This window comes from Ochotona princeps, chromosome 23 (assembly GCF_030435755.1).
Source record: "Ochotona princeps isolate mOchPri1 chromosome 23, mOchPri1.hap1, whole genome shotgun sequence".
NCBI lineage: Eukaryota > Metazoa > Chordata > Mammalia > Lagomorpha > Ochotonidae > Ochotona > Ochotona princeps.
Window position 1 is genome coordinate 359,618 of NC_080854.1, and position 20,341 is coordinate 379,958.

The 20,341-nt window shown below is 41.8% G+C and overlaps 1 protein-coding gene across 1 annotated transcript; it reads right to left on the reverse strand.

Annotated features, from left to right (window-relative positions):
* Positions 1-4,615: 4,615 nt before the first annotated feature.
* On the reverse strand, positions 4,616-16,841 carry LOC131483068 (tripartite motif-containing protein 64-like). Its single transcript, XM_058679982.1, has 7 exons — positions 16,674-16,841; positions 15,786-15,881; positions 14,614-14,844; positions 13,689-13,711; positions 12,386-12,483; positions 11,586-11,868; positions 4,616-4,652 (listed from the first exon to the last, which is right to left on the reverse strand). The coding sequence occupies exons 1-7, from the start codon at positions 16,839-16,841 to the stop codon at positions 4,616-4,618; spliced, it is 936 nt and encodes a 311-aa protein (XP_058535965.1).
* Between the last annotated feature and the right edge of the window lie 3,500 nt (positions 16,842-20,341).

The window sequence follows — 20,341 nt, forward strand, 5'->3', positions numbered from 1 at the left end:
CACTGATTAAACTGCAAGAGGAGGAGTGGTAAACTGTGCATGCGCTATTTTAGCAGCACTCAGATAACAGTGTCATGGGACCAGATACTGTTACACTGAAGGGGGGACAGCTGAGTAGCCCAAGAACCGACCTGGGGACAAAAATACCACCATCTTAGAGCACTGCTCAGGCTCCACAGGAAAAAACATCCCCGACAAGGCACACCACCAACACCACCCAAAATAACCTCAGGAAGTACTCAGACTTATGGACATCAGGGGGTGACAATCTCAGTGCTGCCTATAAAATCAGTGCCACAGACAAAGCAGTTATTCAGGACAGCTGTGTTTTCCAAGTCCAGAACACTAATTGAACATAAAAATCAACTTATTCACCTGTAGGTAATACATCATAGAGATGATTTCGTCAAACAGACTGGCAACTACAAAAGGTAAAAGACGAGACAAAAGCACTATGAATCTTACTGAAAACTTTCCAACAAAAGAGTAAAAGCTTAGCCCACTCTCACAGTTAACTGAGGAAGACATTGAGAAAATGGGAGACAAAGAACTCAGAAAACTTGCTGCAAAGCTGCTGGTCAACAATGAGAAGGACGGCCTCCGAAGGCATCCAATTCCCTGTGGCCTCCTAGGCAGTTGGGATGTAGTCCTTGTTGCTCGTCTTAATTGTTTGTGGTGAAGGTCTGGGAGTCTTCATGGTTGGGATCCAAGCTTCCTCCTTACCACCTGCTCCACTCTGGAGTGCCCCCCTGCTCCACGCACATGACCTCCTGTTAAGAGGTTTCAGGATCGCACCCGATTCCCCCCTCATGCATTGGTATAGTAGTTTTGCTATTGTTTAGTGCCGCTTTAAGTCTGTTGTCTATGAATTACCAGAGTTGATCTTGATAGGCTATATTGTACTTTTTCCTCACTCTTTTTATTATCCTGAAAGACTTTTCTGCACTCCCTCCCCATCACGGATTAACATAGCGTATTGAGGGTAAAGTAGGTTTTACAGTTTTTCGATGTAGATGTTAAGTATTTTGACATTAATTGTTGGTTTATAGTTTATATCACATTATCTTATTACATTGGATACAGGTTGTTATAGATTGCACTAATATTACAATATACAGGTACTATCTTCCAAGTTGTCATCTTATCATCTCAGATTAAGGCAAACATGTGGTATTTAACCTTTTGGGATTGGTTCATTTCTCTTAGCATGATGGATTGCAGTTGGGCCCATTTGACCACAAAGAACTGCATTTCATCTTTTTTAATAGCTGAGTGGTATTCCATGGAGTAGATGAACCATAGCTTTCTTATCCAGTCTTCTATTGATGGGCATTTTGGTTGCTTCCAGGTTTTTGCGATTGTAGATTGTGCTGCTATGAACATAGGTGTGCATGTTGGTTTCTTGTGTAGGAGATGTTTCGAATAGATCCCTAGGAGTGCTATTGCTGGATCATATGGTATGTTGATTTTCAGTTGTTTGATTATTCGCCAAACTGATTCCCACCAGCAGTGGAGAAGGGTTCCCTTCTCCCCACAACCTCGCCAGCAAGTGTTGTTGGTGCTTTTATTTATGTGGACCAGTCTTACTGGCGTTAGGTGGTACCTCATTGATGTTTTAATTTGGATTTCCCTTATTGCCAGGGAACTTGAGCAGTTTTTCATATGCTTGTTTGCCATTTGGGTTTGTTCTTTTGTGAAATGTCTGCCCATTTCCCATGCCATTTCTTGAGCAGTTTGTTTGTTCTGGTGTTTTGGTTTCTCTGGAGTTCTTTGTATATTCTGGAGATCAGCCCTCTATCTCCTATGTAGTGTGCAAAGATCTTCACCCATTCTGTAGGTTCTTTTTTTACTTTGTTGATTGTTTCCCTTGCTGTACAGAAGCTTCTTAGTTTGATGAGGTTCCAATTGTTTATTTTGGTCTCGATTTCTACTGCTTTCGGAGTCTTTTTTAGAAAGGCAGGGCCTACTCTGAGGTCACCCACCCCCAACCGGAGCTTCCACAGGGGATGAAAGAAGTCAAAACACTACCGTGCAGAAACCAACATCATCGGAAAGACAACCAGAAGCCCTGAGCGGTCTGCAGAAACAGAAGAACAATAAACGTCCTTCAGGACCAGGGAGGAGAGCTTTCTCTGGTCCGAGCCTGGCTCCAACCCTGGACCCCCAACTCCGGACCCCCAACTCCCTCGCAATGACCATCAGGATCGCTTCGAAAACCCCTCATAGCAAACAAACAATCATACAGACTAAAAAAAATGTAAAATAAATAGACAAACAACAGAAAGTAGAGCTTGTAATCTGACAGGAAAGAGCTGGCATGGATTGGCTCATGCCTCGCTGGGTGGGACACAAAGATAAGTCACTCCTCACCATGGTGTTGGGGATTTCCCTGCACAACCCCCCACCAAAAAAAAAAATGTTCTGCACCTTAATTGTTGACAAATGTCTTGTTAGAGTAACAAGCCAGTCTAGATTACCCTAAAATCTGCAAAGATCAGCAAAATTATACTTCAACACAACAAATGGCTAAATACTATAATGAAATAGACACAAGACAGCTGAATGGTACCTTATAGCCATTTTAAGGTATATAGCAGCCGGTCCTGTATCTAAACTAAAATTGAGATGTCAATGAGCTAAGCATAGATTGTGGTTAAGAACATGCTTTTTTTTTTTTTTTAACATACTGGTTACTCAAAACCATGTCAATTCCATAATGTTGCAAACTGCCATTGATTTATATTGGGACTCTTAATTGACTGTGATGATATTCTACCAGCTCTAACTTCGGACCAGAAATGGTCTCCCCAAGAAACTGTTCAACCCATCCGGAAAATAAGTAGCTGGACTTTATGCTTGGTATACATATGCAAGGAAAGAATCTTGATTGAATTTGAACTGTAATACTGCATCAAGGTGGAGGAATCCACCAGGGGGGAGGGGCGTGGGGAGGGGGGATTCCCAGAGCCTATGAAACTGTCACATAATGCAAAATAATTAATAATAATAATAATAAAAATAATGAGAAGTACGAACAACAGTTCAAAGAAGAAATAGCAGTAATACATCAAATTAAGGCTGATATATCAGAAATGAAGAACACAATAGAGCAAATTAAAAATACAGTGGAGAGTCTCAACAGCAGAATAAATGAGGCAGAAGGCAGAATATCAGAATTAAAAGATAATTCTTGTCACCATGAAGAAACAAGCCAAAAGCTGGAAGCAGAGCTAGGTCGAGCAAAAAAAAGTATCCAAGAATTAAAAGATATGATTAAAAGGCCCAACATAAGAGTTATGGAAGTTCCAGAAGGTGCAGAAAGAGAAGTTTGGATTAGGTGTATTCCGTGAAATAATAAAGGAAAACTTCCCTAATCTGAGCAAACAATTAGAAAATAACATACAGGAGGGCTACAGAACTCCCAACAGAGTTGACCAAAAACGAACTTCACCACGACACATGATAATCAAGCTCTCTTCAGTTGAACAAAAAGAAAAAATTCTTAAATGTGCATGTGAAAAACATCAAGTGTCATATATGGGAACCCCATTCAAACTCACAGCTGACCTTTCAGAGGAAACATTACAGGCGGAAAAGAATGGAGTGACATATTCCAGATTCTAAAAGAGAAAAATGTTCAGCCTAGAATAACTTACGCTGCAAAGCTCTCCTTTGTCTTTGAAAATGAAATAAAACTCTTCCACAATAAAGAAAAGCATCGAAATTTTGTCTCATCTAAACCTGCCCTACAGATGATACTCACGGATGTTCCCATCAAAGAAAAAAGAAACAGCAAGCACCTTAAACAGTAACAGAGATGAGTAACAGAGATGAGAAAGGAGATATAACAACAGATACCTCAGAAATACAAAGAATCATCAGGAACTACTACAAGCAACTCTATGCAAACAAATCAGAAAACCTAGAGGAGATGGATAGATGTTTGGACACATACAATCCACCAAAATTGAATCAAGAAGCAAATAACAATTTAAACAGTCCAATAACATGCACTGAGATTGAATCAGTAATTAAATCCCTCCCAAACAAGAAAAGTCCTGGACCGAACATTTCAAGAGGAACTTACCCCAATCTTACACTAGCTTTTCGAAACAATAGAAAGAAAGGTAATCCTTCCACGCTCTTTCTATGAAGCTAATATCACTTTAATACCAAAGCCAGATGGAAAAACAACACAAAAAGAGAACTACAAACCGTTATCCTTGAGGAAGATAGATGCAATGATCCTCAATAAAATACTAGCCAACAGGATTCAACAACACATCAGGCAGATCATTCACCCAGACCAGGTGGGATTCATCCCAGGCATGCAGGGATGGTTCAACATCTACAAAACAATAAATGTGATACATCACATCAACAAATTGAAAAATAAAAATTATATGATCCTCGCAATAGAAGCAGAGAAGCATTTGACATAATCCAACACCACTTCATGGTAAAAATCCTAAACAAAATAGGCATAGAATGAGCATTCTACAACACAATCAAAGCAATTTATGAAAAACCCAATGCCAGCATCATACTAAATGGGGAAAGATTGGAAGCCTTCCCACTAAAATATGGAACTAGACAGGGATGTCCACTCTCACGGCTACTCTTCAATATAGTTTTGGAAGCCCTTGCCAGAGCTATCAGGCAAAAAAAAGCAATTAAATGAGTACAAATTGGAAATGAGAAATTGAAATTATCACTATTTGCAGATGACATAATTCTCTACATAGGAAAACCAAAAGACTCAGTCAAGAGACTTTTGGAACTCATCAGAGACTTTAGCAGAGTAGCGGGATATAAAATTAATGAACACAAATTGATGGCACTAATGTACGCAAATAATTCTATGGCTGAGAAAGAAATTGTAACTTCAGTCCCCTTTAAGATAGAGGAGAGGAATCTTAAATACCTAGGATTTAAGCTAACTACATATGTGAGAGATCACTATGATGAAAATGATAAATCCTTTTAAAAGGAAGTATAGAAGAAGACCTTAAAAAAATCGAGAACCTTACCATGTTCTTGGATTGGCAGGATCAACATGATTATAATGACCATATTACCAAAAGCAATATACAGATTCAAAGCAATTCTATCCAAAATCCCAGCAACATTCTTCTCAGAAATAGAAAAGATGATACAAAAGTTCATCTGGAATCACAAAAGACCACTAATGGCTAAAGCTATCGTAAAAAGTAGAAATCCAGCTGGAGGAATTACAATTCAAGACCTCAAGACATACTACAGAACGGTGGTTATCAAAACAGTCTGGTACTGGTACAGAAACAGACAAGAAGATCAGTGGAACAGAATAGAAACACCAGAAGGGAATCCACACATGTATAGTCAACTCATCATTGACAAGAAATCTGAAAACAATCCAAGAAAAATGCCTGGTCTATTCAACAAATGCTGTTGGGACAATTGGATAGCAGCTTGCAGAATAAAGAAGGGAGACCCACACCTGTCACATTATACAAAAATCAGCTCTAAATGCATCAGGGACCTAAATCTACACCTAGAAACCATCAAACTATTACAGGAAAACATAGCAAGCACACTCCAAGATATAGGAACTGGGAAAGACTTCATAAAAAAGACGCCAAAAGCAAAGGCAATCAAATCCCTATTGAACAAATGAGACTACATCAAACTAGAAAGCTTCTGTACAACAAAGGAAACAATTAACAAAGTGAAGAAGCAACCAACAGAATGGGAGAAAAAATTTGCATACTGCACAAGTGAGAGGGGACTAATACAAAGAGCTTCATAAACCCAGAAACAACAACAACACAAAACAACCCTGTAACAAAATGGGCAAAAGAAATGAACAGATATTTCTCAAAATATTAGGTTCAAATGGCTAACAGGCATAGGAAAAGATGCTCAGGTTCCCTAACCATAAGAGAGCTACAAATGAAAAGCACGTTGAGGTACCACCTAACTCCAGTGAGACTGGCCTACATTCAGAACTCAACTAACGACGCCTGCTGGAATGGATGTGGGGAGAAAGGCACCCTCTTTCACTGCTGGTGGGAGTGCAGGCTAGTACAACCACTGTGGAAATCAGTATGGAGAGTGCTTGGAAAGTTGCAAATAAAGCTGCTATATGACCCAGCTATCCCGCTCCTAGGAATACACCCAAAAGAAGTGAAATCTACATGTGAGAAGGGGATCTGTAATCATATATTTGCAGCAGCACAATCTATAATAGCAAAGACATGGCAACAATACAGATGTGCATCCAAGGAAAAGTGGTTAAAGAAACTGTGTTTGGTTCATCTACTCCATGGAATATATTTCAGCTATTAAGAAGAATGAAATTATTCCATTTACAACCAGGTGGTTCCACCTAGGGACCATTATGCTCAGTGAAATGAGTCAAACACAAAAGAACAAATATCATATATTCTCTGTCATATAAGGAAGGAAACATACAAAGTGTAACTCCAATAGTCCAATCCATACTGGTTTTGATGGGTTGTTTGCTTGTTGGCTGTATCCCATCGGTTTGTTGTTTTTATTTCAGTTTGGTTTCTTCCAAATAATCTCTTTTCTCCATTCGAATTCATCACATGATCATGAATCATCCACTGGAGTCATTTTTCCAAAAAACTTCCTGTGTTTTCCTTTTTTCACTCATGGGTTGGTTACTCAGTGCCACATTATTTTTTTCAAGGTGCTGCAATTTGTTTCAGATGGCGGTGTTGTTGTTGTTGTTGTTGATGTGGCTGTCCTAACTCATACTGGTTGTTGACCTTGTTTCATGGCCTCTCACTTATGGTGATGTAGAGAGATGGACTACTAGGGTTTATCATATACAGACGAGGGGGTAGAATGGAACATGCATCCCTGCATCCAGACAAAAGATGGATTCCCAATGAAACTGTTGGACATGTGTAGAATCAATAATTGCTAAAACTTGGAAGCAGCCCAAATTCCCATCAACAGAAGACTGGATGAGAAAGCTGTGGTTCATTTACTCCATGGACTACTACTCAGCTCTTTAATCAAAACAAAGCAAACAAAGAAAAATGCAGCTCTTTGTAGCCAAATGGACCTAACTGGAAACCATTATGTTAAGGGAAATGACCCAATCCCAAATCGTTAGATAACACATTTGCCTTAATTTAACATGAAATGATGTCAATCTGCAAAACAGTACCTGTAAAGTGTAATATTGTTTCAACACCAAACTGTCTATATCTCACGCAATAAGATACTGTGATATAACAAATGAACCAACAATCAATGTGAGTCAGACTGTTTATGACTATATCAAAAAACTGTAAAACCTAATATACTTTTATATATGTATATATATATATATATTTATATATATATATATTAATTATTTTGCATTATGTGACAGTTTCATAGGCTCTGGGAATCTCAGCTCCCCACGTCCCTCCCCCTGGTGGATTCCTCCACCTTGATGCAGCATTACAGTTCAAATTCAATCAAGATTCTTTCCTTGCAAACATATTCCAAGCATAAAGTCCAGCTACTTTTGTCCATATAGGTTGAACAGTTTCTTGGGGAGACCATTTCTGGTCCGAAGTTAGAGCTGGTAGAATATCATCACAGTCAATTAAGAGTCCCAATATAACATCAACGGCAGTTTGCAATGTTATGGAATTGACATGGTTTTGAGTAACCAGTACGTTAAAAAAAAAAAAAAAAAAAAAAAAAAAAACAGAAAAGCAAGTCCTAACCACAACCTATGATTAGCTCATTGACATCTCAATTTTAGTTTAGATACAGGACCGGCTGCTATATACCTTAAAATGGCTATAAGGTACCATTCAGCTGTCTTGTGTCTATTTCATTTTAGTAATTAGCCATTTGTTGTGTTGAAGTATAATTTTGTTGATTTTTGCAGATTTTGGGATAATCTAGACTGGCTTGTAACTCTAACAAGACATTTGTCGACATTTAGGTGCAGAACATTTTTTTGAGGGGGGGTTGTGCAGGGAAATCCCCAACACCATGGTGAGGAGTAACTAATCTTTGTGTCCCACCCAGCGAGGCATGAGCCAATCCACGCCAGCTCTTTCCTGTCAGATTCCAAGCGCTACTTTTTGTTGTTTGTCTATTTATTTTAGGGTTTTTTTTATTTTGTATGATTGTTTGTTTGCTATGAGGGGTTTTCGGAGCGATCCTGATGGTCATTGCGAGGGAGTTGGGGGTCCGGAGTTGCAGCCAAACTCAGACCAGAGAAAGCTCTCCTCCATGGTCCCGAAGGACATTTATTGTTCTTCTGTTTCTGCGGACCGCTCAGGGCTTCTGGTTGTCTTTCCGATGATGTTGGTTTCTGCACGGTAGTGTTTTGACTTCTTCCATCCCCTGTGGAAGCTCCGGTTGGGGGTGGGTGACCTCAGAGTACTCAGCCTCCGAGGGCATCCAATTCCCAGTGGCCTCCTTGGCATTTGGGATATAGTCCTTGTTGCTCGTATTAATAATTTGTGCTGAAGGTCTGGGAGTCTTCATGGTTGGGATCCAAGCTTCCTCCTTACCACCTGCTCCACTCTGGAGTGCCCCCCCTGCTCCACGCACATGACCTCCTGTTAAGAGGTTGTCAGGATCTCACCCGATTCCCACCTCTTACATTGGTATAGTAGTTTTGCTATTGTTTAGTGCCGCTTTGAGTCTGTTGTCTATGAATTACCAGAGTTGATCTTGATAGGCTATATTGTACTTTTTTCTCACTCTTTTTATGGTCCTGAAAGATTTCCCTGCACTCCCTCCCCATTACAGGTTAATACATAATACCACCAACACTTGCTGGCGAGGATGGGGGAAAAAGGGAACCCTTCTCCACTGCTGGTGGGATTGCAGACTTGTACAGCCTCTATGGGAATCAGTTTAGCGAATAATCAAACAACTGATAATCAACATACCATATGATCCAGCAATAGCACTCCTAGGGATATATCCAAAACATCTCCTACACAAGAAACCAACATGCACGCCTATGTTCATAGCAGCACAATCTACAATCGCAAAAAGCTGGAAGCAGCCAAAATGCCCATCAATAGAAGACTGGATAAGAAAGCTATGGTTCGGGCCCGGTGGCATGGGCTAGTGGCTAAAGTCCTCGCCTTGAAAGCCCCGGGATCCCATATGGGCGCCGGTTCTAATCCCGGCAGCTCCACTTCCCATCCAGCTCCCTGCTTGTGGCCTGGGAAAGCAGTCGAGGACGGCCCAAAGATTTGGGACCCTGCACCCTCATGGGAGACCCGGAAGAGGTTCCAGGTTCCCGGCATCGGATCGGCACGCATCGGCCCGTTGCAGCTCACTTGGGGAGTGAATCATCGGATGGAAGATCTTCCTATCTGTCTCTCCTCCTTTGTGTATATCTGACTTTGTAATAAAATAAATAAATCTTTAAAAAAAAAAAAAAGAAAGCTATGGTTCATCTACTCTATGAAATACTATTCAGCTATTAAAAAAGATGAAATGCAGTTCTTTGTGGTCAAATGGGCCCGACTGGAATCCATCATGCTAAGAGAAATGAACCAATCCCAAAAGGTTAAATACCACATGTTTGCCTTAATCTGAGATAAAACCTAATATAATTTAAAACCCTATGCAACTCAGAAATGCGGTGGGAGAGCAGAGAAATGTTCCATCTCCTTAGAATGTGTGAGGAAGACGTGAGGTATAACCTATCAGGAACATAACAGGTGACTTATAGGCAACAGATTCAAATCAGCATTAGACAACAGTAAAACTACAAAGACAGCCAGGGGAAATCAAGAGCAGTCCTGAAAACTTCTTAACAGGAGTTCATATGCACAGAGTGGGGGTGTGGGGGGACAGCAGAGTGGAGCAGAGAGACAGGAGGATGCTTTTATCCCAACCCTGGAGACTCCTGGATTCTTACCAAGGACTATCAGTACGGGCACCAAGGACTACATCCCAACTGCCAAAGAGACCACTGGGAATTGGAGTACCTCTGGAGGCCAAGAATTCCGAGGTCATCCACCCGCATTTGGATCTACCACATGGGATGGTAGTAGCCCAAATCATCCTCACAGGATCCAGGATCACTGGAACCACATCCAGGAACCCTGAGCAGTCCACAGAAACAGAAGAGTAAATTTCCTTCAGGACTAGGGTTTTACTTAGTCCCAACTTTGAATCCCCACCCTCTTTCATTAACCATCAGGGTCGCTCTGGAGGCAGACCCAAAACACACACACACACACACACACACACACACACACACACACACACACACACATATTAGAATAGACAGAGAAGAACAAGGAAAGCTTAGAACCAGACAGGAAATGCTCAGTGTGGACTCACACATACCTTAGTAGGAAACACCTAAAGATTAGTTACTCCTCACTCAGGTATTGAAGATTTCTCTCCACACCCCTCCTAAAACTGTTCTGCACCTCAATTGTTGACATGCCTTGTTAGAGTTATAACTCCATTTAGACTCTCCTAAAATATGCCAAGTTCAGCCAAATTATGCTTCAACACTATAAACTATAAACTATTTATAAACTGCTAAATACGAAAATGAAAATAGACCCGAGACAGCTGAAGAGTACTCTATAGCCATTTTAAGGTGTATAGCAGCCGGTTCTGTGTACAAACTAAAACTGAAATATCAATGAAGGAGTCACAGAATGTGGTTAAGAACTTGCAATTCTTTCAACGTATTGGTTACTCAATACCATGTCAATTAATTCCATAATGTTGTAAATTGTTTTTGATGTTATGTTGTGACTTTAAATTGATTGGGATGATATTCTGTCAGCTCTGCCTTCAGACCAGAGATGGTCTCCTCAAGAAACCGTTGAATTTACCTGGACAATAAGATGCTGGACCCTATGCTTGGTACATGCTTGCAATCAAAGAATCTTGACTGATTTTGAAATGTAATACAGCAACAAGGTGGAGGAATCTCCCAAGAAGCGAGGGTACGGGGAGGGGTGGGAGCAATCCCAGAGTCCTTGAAACTGTGTCACATAATGCAATATAATTTTTAAAATATATATAGATATATTCAATGTATCTATATATATTAAAAAAGAAATGCACCAAATTAAAAGTGCAAGAATTGTTGGCTCATAAATGGGTGTTGGAATCCTATAGGGGATACTGAACAGGTACTAGAATCAGATGAGTATTGGTTACAATATTCTTTATTAAAGTTAAATTTCATATAAGGTTTCATACATGCAATGTGGTTGTCCAAACTGGAAATGTATACGGGTGACAATTAATCTACCCTCTCTTAGGTACAAGGCATATAAAGACTGTGATGTCTCCCATGAGAAAGATTTTAAGACAGCTAGATTATCCACTCTGACATTCAACTGAAACAATTATAAAATGTGGCAATTTATGCAGTACCCATGCAAAGAAAGGGCTTCAGAAAGGAGGAGAAGGAGTTTGGAGGGAAACAATGTATGAGTGAACTTTGGGAAACATCATAGAAGCTCACCATTCCATATTCACAATCAAGAAACACCCCAACCAGACCCACAGGCCTCTCCACATAGTGATGTAATAATGGAGAACTGGTGCAGAGGATGTGACCATCACCACACTTCATGGAATAAAGGAAAAATGCACCCTCTGTGTTAATAATAGTATCGGGATCTTCCATGCTGGAATCACTACAGAGTCCTAGAATCCAGGTGGAGGAGTGCGATACATCCACCTCGAAGTAATGCTTGCCAGAGTGGAAGGTCGGTGCACCCCACGCAACAAAACTCTGTGCTCTCGGGACTTGACTGGCAGCATCGTGGTGTTCTCCAAATATTTGATATCTGAGCTCCTCAGAAAGGAGTAGGTAGCGACTCGCCACTTTCTTTTTCAAACCATTAGGCCCTGCAAAAAGAAACAAACAAAAATTAGTCAATGAATTACCATTTCCATGTTCTAAAATCAAATCTATCTATCTTTTTTCTGTGCATAGAATCAACTCAGGTGTCCTCCTAGCAAACAACAGGCTACGGACAAAAAACAGAAGGCACATGTTCAGTTTGCTGTCATGCTACCAAGATTAAGGATTTTGTTGCTTCAAAAAATTTAAATTACAGTGAAAATGAAGATCAAAATATTGACTATGGGAGATGATATCACTCATGGGGGCAGGTTTGTTCCCAGTCAGATGCACTTGCAATCCAGCTCCCTGCCAGTGAGCCAAGATCATCTGCCTGTTGGCAAGCTTCACTACAAAGCTCAGTTTGGATCACTGTAAAGTGATTCAACAAAGGGCAAAGTAAAATTTTAGTAAACCCTATTGTGTTTCCAGGTGCACAACATTGACTAATATGGGAAATGGCTCATGTCCCGCACACTGAAGAAGGCAACGACAGCTAGACTGATGCAGGCTGATGCTTACCTCTGAAATTATTCAGCATCTGTCGAAGTCCACTGATGCTCCAAGAAGTCAGCACAGGGTCCACTGGCTGGGGCCTGTATCTCCGCATGAGCTCTGCTCTGTGAGGAACAACACGTGGCACTTCAGGCAGGGGCAATCACACAGTCACCAAGACATCTAGAGAGTACCCAAGCAATTTTGCTTGAAGGTTTTAATTTTGCAGGTTTTTGAAGGTAAATTTCACTTACTACTTCATTGCGATAAAATGGTTCATTAGGCTGAATATCACATCACATCGGATTGCCTCACCTTCTGAGGTGTTTTCCATCCCTGAAATATTGGCCACCATGCTGATCCTACCAGGATCCCCTAATTCAGGGAAAGTAGAGTTCTGACAATCTTTTCTTTCTTTTTTTTTAAGATTCTTTTTTTAGTACAAAGGAAATACACAGAGAGGATTAGAGACAGAGAGGAAGATCTTTCTTCCAATGATTCACTCTCGAGTGGCCACAATGTCCGGTGCTGCGCTGATCCGAAGCCAGGAGCAAGCAACTTCCTCCAGGTCTCCCACATGGGATCAGGATTCCAAGGTTTTGGGCTGTCCTCGACTGCCTTCCCAGGCCACAAGCAGGAAGCTGGGTGGGACGTGGAGCTGCCGGGATTAGAACCGGCACCCATATTGAATGCCAGTGCGTTCAAGGCGAGGACTTTAGCTGCTAGGCCACAGTGCCAGACCTGGCAATTTTATAGATCCACAATCACAGGCAATCATCTATGGGCAATTTACCAGTAATCATCCCCAGCAGTACATCAGTGAGACATCCTCTGAGCCAGGAGGCTTGGGGCTTGTCTGCCATACAAGGAAAAGCAATTCCAGCCTGGCAGCCCTGGTCCTGGGGAAGCTGAGTGAGAGGATCCCCCTGATCCTGCCCTGCCTGAAAATGGGAAATTCTAGGAGAGAGCAAGGCCTGCTCTCTGCTACTTCCAAGAGCAAAACCTCCCTTCTCTCCCCATTCTGAGGAATCCTCCTCTTTCCTGTGCTGATATTACTTTCCCACCATTCACTTTGATGGGATATTGCAGTAGCAGAAAGAGCAGAGAGGAAGACAGGGTGAAACAGAGTCTTTCTGCAGAACCATGCATTCCCACATTTGAAGTCAGCCACTTGTAAACTTACACCAAGGAGGAAAGTGCTGAGAACCCCAGCTGAACTAATTGGGGACACAGACTGATAAAACTGTGTTACTATATCACATTACAAGCACCTGACTCATTTTTAGGGCAACAATTTCTCACCCCTCAGAGATGGTTGCTCTACACTCACCTTTCCAATTCCGTCTTCACATTCTGCAAGAAAAAGAAAATGACAAAAAATGAGTTACTTTTGAGAACTCTTTCCTGAACTTTTGTGGAAAACTCATCATTTTTGTGAATATGGTTTGCTTTAGTTGCTAGGAAATATCCACATCTGAAAGTAACAGAACCTGAGCTACCTCATGAAGCAATTCCAGTGTATGCCCAAAACAGATGGACCTCAGCATGAAGCTGTGAAGAGATGCCACAGGTTGTCGGCTGAAGGCCAAGTCCCAGCTGTCATTCCTAGAGAGAGCTGAGCACTTCTGACTACATTGCTAAGCAGAGAAGAGAGCTGTCTGAGAAGCAGAGTGCATTGCAATGGGTGACTGATCCTGGCCCAAGCAAAAGGCAAAGCCTCCAAGTTGTTTAGGCAATTGATTTTAGATTAAGGATCAGAGTGTTCTAGAAGACAGGCTGTGGAGATATTTTTCTACGTAGCCAATTACAAGTTTATAGCATTGTCCATGGTTGTGCAAATTAGTCTTTTTAATATCAATATATTCTCAAGTCCTGGCTGCAGTTTCCTTAGAGAAAATGCGTTCCTAATCCTTTCAAGTTTCGATGGCTGATCCTGCTCAACACAGGAAGCTTACTTATTTTCAGAATGGATAAGAATCATGCTGCACTGGCATGATTATGCTTCTGGGTAACTTTTTTCTGGGAGCAGCATTTTTTATTACAAAGTAGAGAATCTTATCCAATGTATTATGGCAAAGATACAGAAAAGATTTTCTGCCCATGCAGAATTAAGTGTTAGGGCAATGAAATCTTTGAGTCATTTTGACACGTGTCATGCAGCTGAGAGTAGCAATAGGTGCAGTTAACATTTTAGTGTCCTGACAATCTGCTCAGAGAAGCCAACATGTCTCTGAACGTGGCCCTTCCCTGCTCACCTGCAGTAATTCCATGTCAGGCTTGTGGCACATCTCAACCAGCTCTTTGTATTTTTCTTTCACGCATTCTATGTGTTGGGTCATTCTCGATTCATGGTCCTGGAGCTGCTGCAAAAGCTCCCGTGCTTCGCTGTGCAGTCTCTGCAGATGCAGCTCTTCTTCCTCATGAAGAAGCATATGCATCTTCTGATACTGTGCCTTGATCATCTCCTCCCTTAGGGACACATAATCCTGTAGAGAGATTAGCTTGTGAGAATTGCATACCTGCACACTTAACAGGAATTTGAAGCATCTGATATCACTAGCTGAGTTGCTGAGTTGACCCCACTATCCCTGGGAGCACCTGTTTCAGCCTCTCTGCTTCACATCTTGCTCATTCTAATGTGCTAAGACAGCATGCATGGCCTAAGGGCTTGTGCCTTTGATGGCTCACATGAGGGCTGTGGTGGAGTGTGAGTCGGCTTCATTCAACCTGACATTGCCATGGATCTTCCTGCCACTTGGGAAGTGAAGCAGGATATGGAAGATATCTGCTTGTATTTCTCTCTCTCTGTCACATGTATCTTCAAATAGTGAAAAACTCTCAAGAAATACTTTATCAACTTTATGCTGAGTTAGCACACCATTTGCTAGGTGCTGTGGGGTGCTAGGAATACCTCCGCACACTTCTAGTCTCTTCTCTTTAAATATACTCCAGAAAGAACTCAGGGTCTCTCTCTAGATAGCTGTCTCACTTTCTGTCTCTTCTCTCACCCTCTTCTTCATCAATATTCCAATTGCATCACTAATTCTATTCATCTCTATACCTTTTGCTTCCTGGCCTTTATGCCTGTTTTTTTTTTTTTTTCATTTTAATGCTTAAATATTATACAGTACACAGACATTTGTGCAATTATTCAAGTTTCCACATTGGTACTATTTTTTCTCTCATTTAATATTTTAGTACTTGTGTGTCTGAGAAGATTTTTGTAACACTTTTATGTTGCATCAGGAATAGCTGCGATGATGACAGGGTGTAGTATCCTTCTCACTAGCTCTTTCAGCTAGTGAGAGAGTTATCCTTGCAACACTGTGCTTTGGGTGTGAGGAAATCACTCTCCTTGAAGAGGAAGTGGAAATTGCTCAAAGGTGTAAGGGGTTATGTTCATTGCATCCAATCTTTTCATTCTTACCATAAATGACTGCTTCCTCCTTATTTCCTCAGGAACATGGATTTTCAGTTCCTGCATAAATTCCCATAGAGCATTCATTTCCTTTAGAACAGTTCCCTGTAAAACAATTTCAGGGTTAGGAAACAATGAGGTGAAGTAGTGTCTATTCCCCTTCCTTGATGTATTTGACATGGCAGTGGCTCTGGCATTTTCTACCCTTCCTAATACTATCCTTTCCTTTCCTAATACTTTCCTTTCCTTCCCTTTCCTTTCCTTTATTTTTCTTTCCTTTCCCTTCCCTTCCTTTCCTTTCCTTTTTTTTCTTTCCTTTCCTTTTTTTCCCTTTGGTTTCCTTTGCTTTCCTTTCCTTTCCTTTTTTTCCTTTCCTTTCTTTTCCTTTTTTCCTTTCTTTTCCTTTCCTTTCCTTTCCTTTCCTTTTCTTTCCTTTCTGTTTTAGTGTTTTGTTACGGGTTTCATATAGAATATGTCTTCATAGTGTCACAAAATGATCAATTTTACATCTGATCTGTAGGACACAGGACATGACAGAACATTACAATGGAATGTCTGAAGAAAGCCTGAAGGCAGTATACAATATTTGCAGAGAAAACTGTGTGTACTTGACTTGGCCATGAAGCAGGACCTGTTGCAGACCACTGTCTCTATCAACCCTGACTGAGGGTGCATGCACACTGTATTTACATTGGCTCTCCTTCAAGTCAAATTAACCCAACTTGAGACTTGATCAACCTGAGCCACAGCATTGAAGGACATACTAGCCTCTTGGAATATATAGCAAAAATACCACCTCTACTGTGTCTTTCTCAACTACCCAGGAGCCTAAGTACAAATCTTTCTCTCCAACTTGAGGTCTCTGAGATCCTACTCAGCTGTTTAGATATCACTCACCCTGGATTCCTCAGCAGCAAACTGCAGCTGGCTGTGGCCATGTCCATTGGCTTCTGAAGATTCAGAGACAGAATCACAGCACAGGTTCTTGTCCAAGTCACCCAGGATTCCTGTGTCATTACTGTGTGCACCACAGACCTGCCCATGTGAGCTCGGGAGCTGCCTCATTCTGTCCAGCCTGACAGCTGTGGCCAGTTTCTGAAGTCTTATGTTGGTTTTAAAGTTTGTCTTCTCTGACTTGTGCCTACACTCTGGGCAGCAGAGTGGCAATGAGCCTACTTCCCAGTTCAGGTAGATGCAGGGTCAGCAAAAGCTGTGGCCACACTCCATTGTGACAGGATCCAGGAAATACTGCAAGCAAATGCTGCATGTGACATTGTTCTGGAACTCTTGCACTATGAATGGATCCATGCTTCTGTACAAATACTGTAAAATTAGAGAGAATTGTGGTAAATTTTTCCTGAGGCAACAATGCTGAAATAGCTCTGTCCGGCTAAGGCTCTGGGTATACTCACTATTAAGTCAGCCCCATACAAAACTCAGTTTCAGAAGTAAAAACAGGCAGGGGCATTAAGCCAAGAGATAAGAAATTAAGGCAAGTATCAAGTTTGTTTCAACTACAGTACAAACTTCCTTAGGAGGGCCCTGCAAGGCGGAATTTGCCTAAATTCCTCTCTTTGTACAAGTTGTCATCCCATGTTGGCACCAGCTCTAATCCAGGTGTACTTGCTTTCCAAACTGTTTCCTGCCTGTGTTCTGGGAAAGCATTTGGGGACCACGCACTTCTTGATCCCTGCTCCCATGTGTTGTCCACATAAAACGTCGGCACATGCAAGGCAAGGACTTTAACCACTGGGCTATCACACTGATCCCATAACTGATTGAGTTTAAAGATTTCTTTGTTTATTTATATTTTTTTTCAACGTTATCTCTACAGAGAGGAGGAGAAACAGAGAGGAACATCTTTTGTCCTATGATTCACTCCCCAAGTGACCAGAACAGCTGGATCTGGGCCGATCCAAAGCCAGAAGCAAGGAGATTCTTTGCGATCTCCCTCACGCATGCAGGGTCCCAAGCCTTGCACTGTCCTCAACTGCTTTCCCAGGCCCCAGTCAGGAAGCGGGATGGGAAGCTGGGCCACCAGAATTAGAACTGGCACCCATATGGGATCCCGGCACATTCCAGGCAAGGCCATTAGCCTCTAGGCCACCACGCTGAAATCAGCATTTATTCACATTTCTTGGAAAGCCTAGCCAGCAAGTGCAGGAAAAACAGACGAAAAGCTCCTCCATTATCTGGATCATGCACAGAAAGGCAACAAGGTTGAGGCCAAGTCAACCTGAAGCCAGGAGGAGGAGTCTTCTGGATTCTGCAAGGATGCTGTGCAACACGTACGCACGCGGCCGTCCTCACCTCCCTTCTGGGCATAAGTAGGGAGCAGCACAGAACTAGATCCCATGCAACACAAAATCTGCACCACATGGGACCAAGGTGCCTGCAGGCAGAGGTTCAGCCGGCTGACCCAATACATGATTATTTTCAGCAAGTGGGAATGCCACTTGTTTGCTCAAATCAGACCAGTAGGAACTGACCACTAAGCTTAAAATAGGCTTATAAGACAGAATGTGCAGAAGGGCCTTCCTCTAAATTCCATGCTCACCTGTGTCTGCTATCACTGGTATTACCACTGAGAACTCCTGAAGTGTCCAGGAAGATCAGGAGTCACAGGCTCCTTCAGGTCTGTGACGCGGGGCTGCTGCCTGTTAAAACGGCGGCTGTTCGCTGAGAAAGCTCTGAGGAAGTCTGCCTTTATAGTGTTCACCTCGCCTTGAGCCACACCCACCCAATCAGGGGAGCCTCTGATGTCAGCAGAAATCAGAGTGTATGATGGGGTTAGAGAGAAAGGTTTGAACAGGTGATTGGATTTAGAAGGTACAGTAAACACGAGTTGGGCTCACTGACTGACACATGTAGACTAGGTTTGTTGGGCACTATGGGGTTGTAGAGACACTGCAGATGTTTCCAGAGGGTCTTTTCACTGAGATCTGGAAAGGAGACATCCAGAAAAGCAACAGACAAGGATCCAACCAGTGCAGCCTTTGGCACCGTATTGGAAATCTGAGTGGATTGCCAGAATCCTGGTTTCAGCCTGACCTAGGCCCTAACGCTTCAGGTCATTTGAGAAGTGACCCCACATGGAAGATTCCTGTCTGTCTGTCTGTCTGTCTGTGAATTCCTTTCTGTGTGCCACTCGGCCTTGCAAATTGATGAAATCATTCTTTCCTAATGAAGAAATGATAAGGATTGATACTGTCCCTGCCATATTGCTAAGAGCTTCCTAGGTCATCTAGTTCTACACTGCATCCAGTTCTCAACCAGATTGCCCGGGTTGGTGTGGTAGCCAATCGCTGTGTTTATTAATCCATAACATTCATTGCAGATTTAGTGACACCTTTTGATCTAAACTATGCATTTCTGGTTTTGGCTGGCTTTTCAGACACCAGTTTCACTGTCTTTCGCTGCACCAACGTCATGCCTCTCCCGTCTCCCAGGCTGTATATTACATTGAGAGATCAATTGGAGTGATTGCTTTAGCATGCATCACATCAAATTAATCCTGGTTATATTCCCACTGACAAAAGTGCTGACCAGCCAATTTCAAATCGCTATCCTTTCTTTTCCCTTCTCTGCATGACTCTGTGACTGAAATCAATTGATAAAGCTTGAATTCAATTTGATTTGATGTTTTTCTGCAACTTATTTTCAATGACCATTGCACTGAAAACAGAGTTCACAGTGTCTGAGTAAGAGTAAGACAAATAGATACAGGGAAGTTCAATTCCTCCCATGCTTTCACAGCCAGATTTGGGGTAGGCTGAGACTTGGAGACCATTAACTGCTCTGGTATCCAAAAAGACTGGGCAGAACCCTAGCTATTTGATTGTGAGTCACTGCATGCTGCTCAGTAGGAAGTTCAGCTGGAAGCTGAGCGGGATTAAATCCAGCTTTCCTGTTTTTTTTTTTTTTCTTTTTTTCTTAAATGAATTGGTTGATTCTTTAAAACATTTTTTGATCTACACAGAGAAAGAGAAAACTGCAATCATGTGTTGTCTACTAGTTGATCCCTAGGGAACCACAATAGACAGGGTGAGAAGAGAACTGGCTTAAGGGAGGGGCCATTTGTTAACACCCTTCCAGAAGATGTCATTGAAAGCAATTGGATTAAAGTGAATTTCTTATTCTGAACTTCATAAGAAATGACGTTAAGAAGACACTTTTCCCATAGACTTGACAAGCACAGTAGATGATGTGCTTCAGTTGAAAGGACATTTCTGAAAATTCCTTTCTTTCAATTACAAATGTGTGTATATCCATGAATAAAAGAATCCTAACCTAGGCGATGCCGATGATGCATCTGGAGATACTTGATATGAAAGAGACACAGCCACACATTTCTGTGTTTTAGTTCCATGAATCTGTAGCTCAAGGATTTCAGGAGATGTGTTGCCCGATTTCTATGGCTGATGAGTGATGAATGGTGGGTCCAGTGAGGTGAGGAATCCTATCACCAAACAGGACAGAATTGCCAGAGCAGCAGGTCAAGGATAGCCTCTGCACGAAGCCAGCTTGAATGAATCCCTGATGTCTCACCCTGACAGCTGAATTGT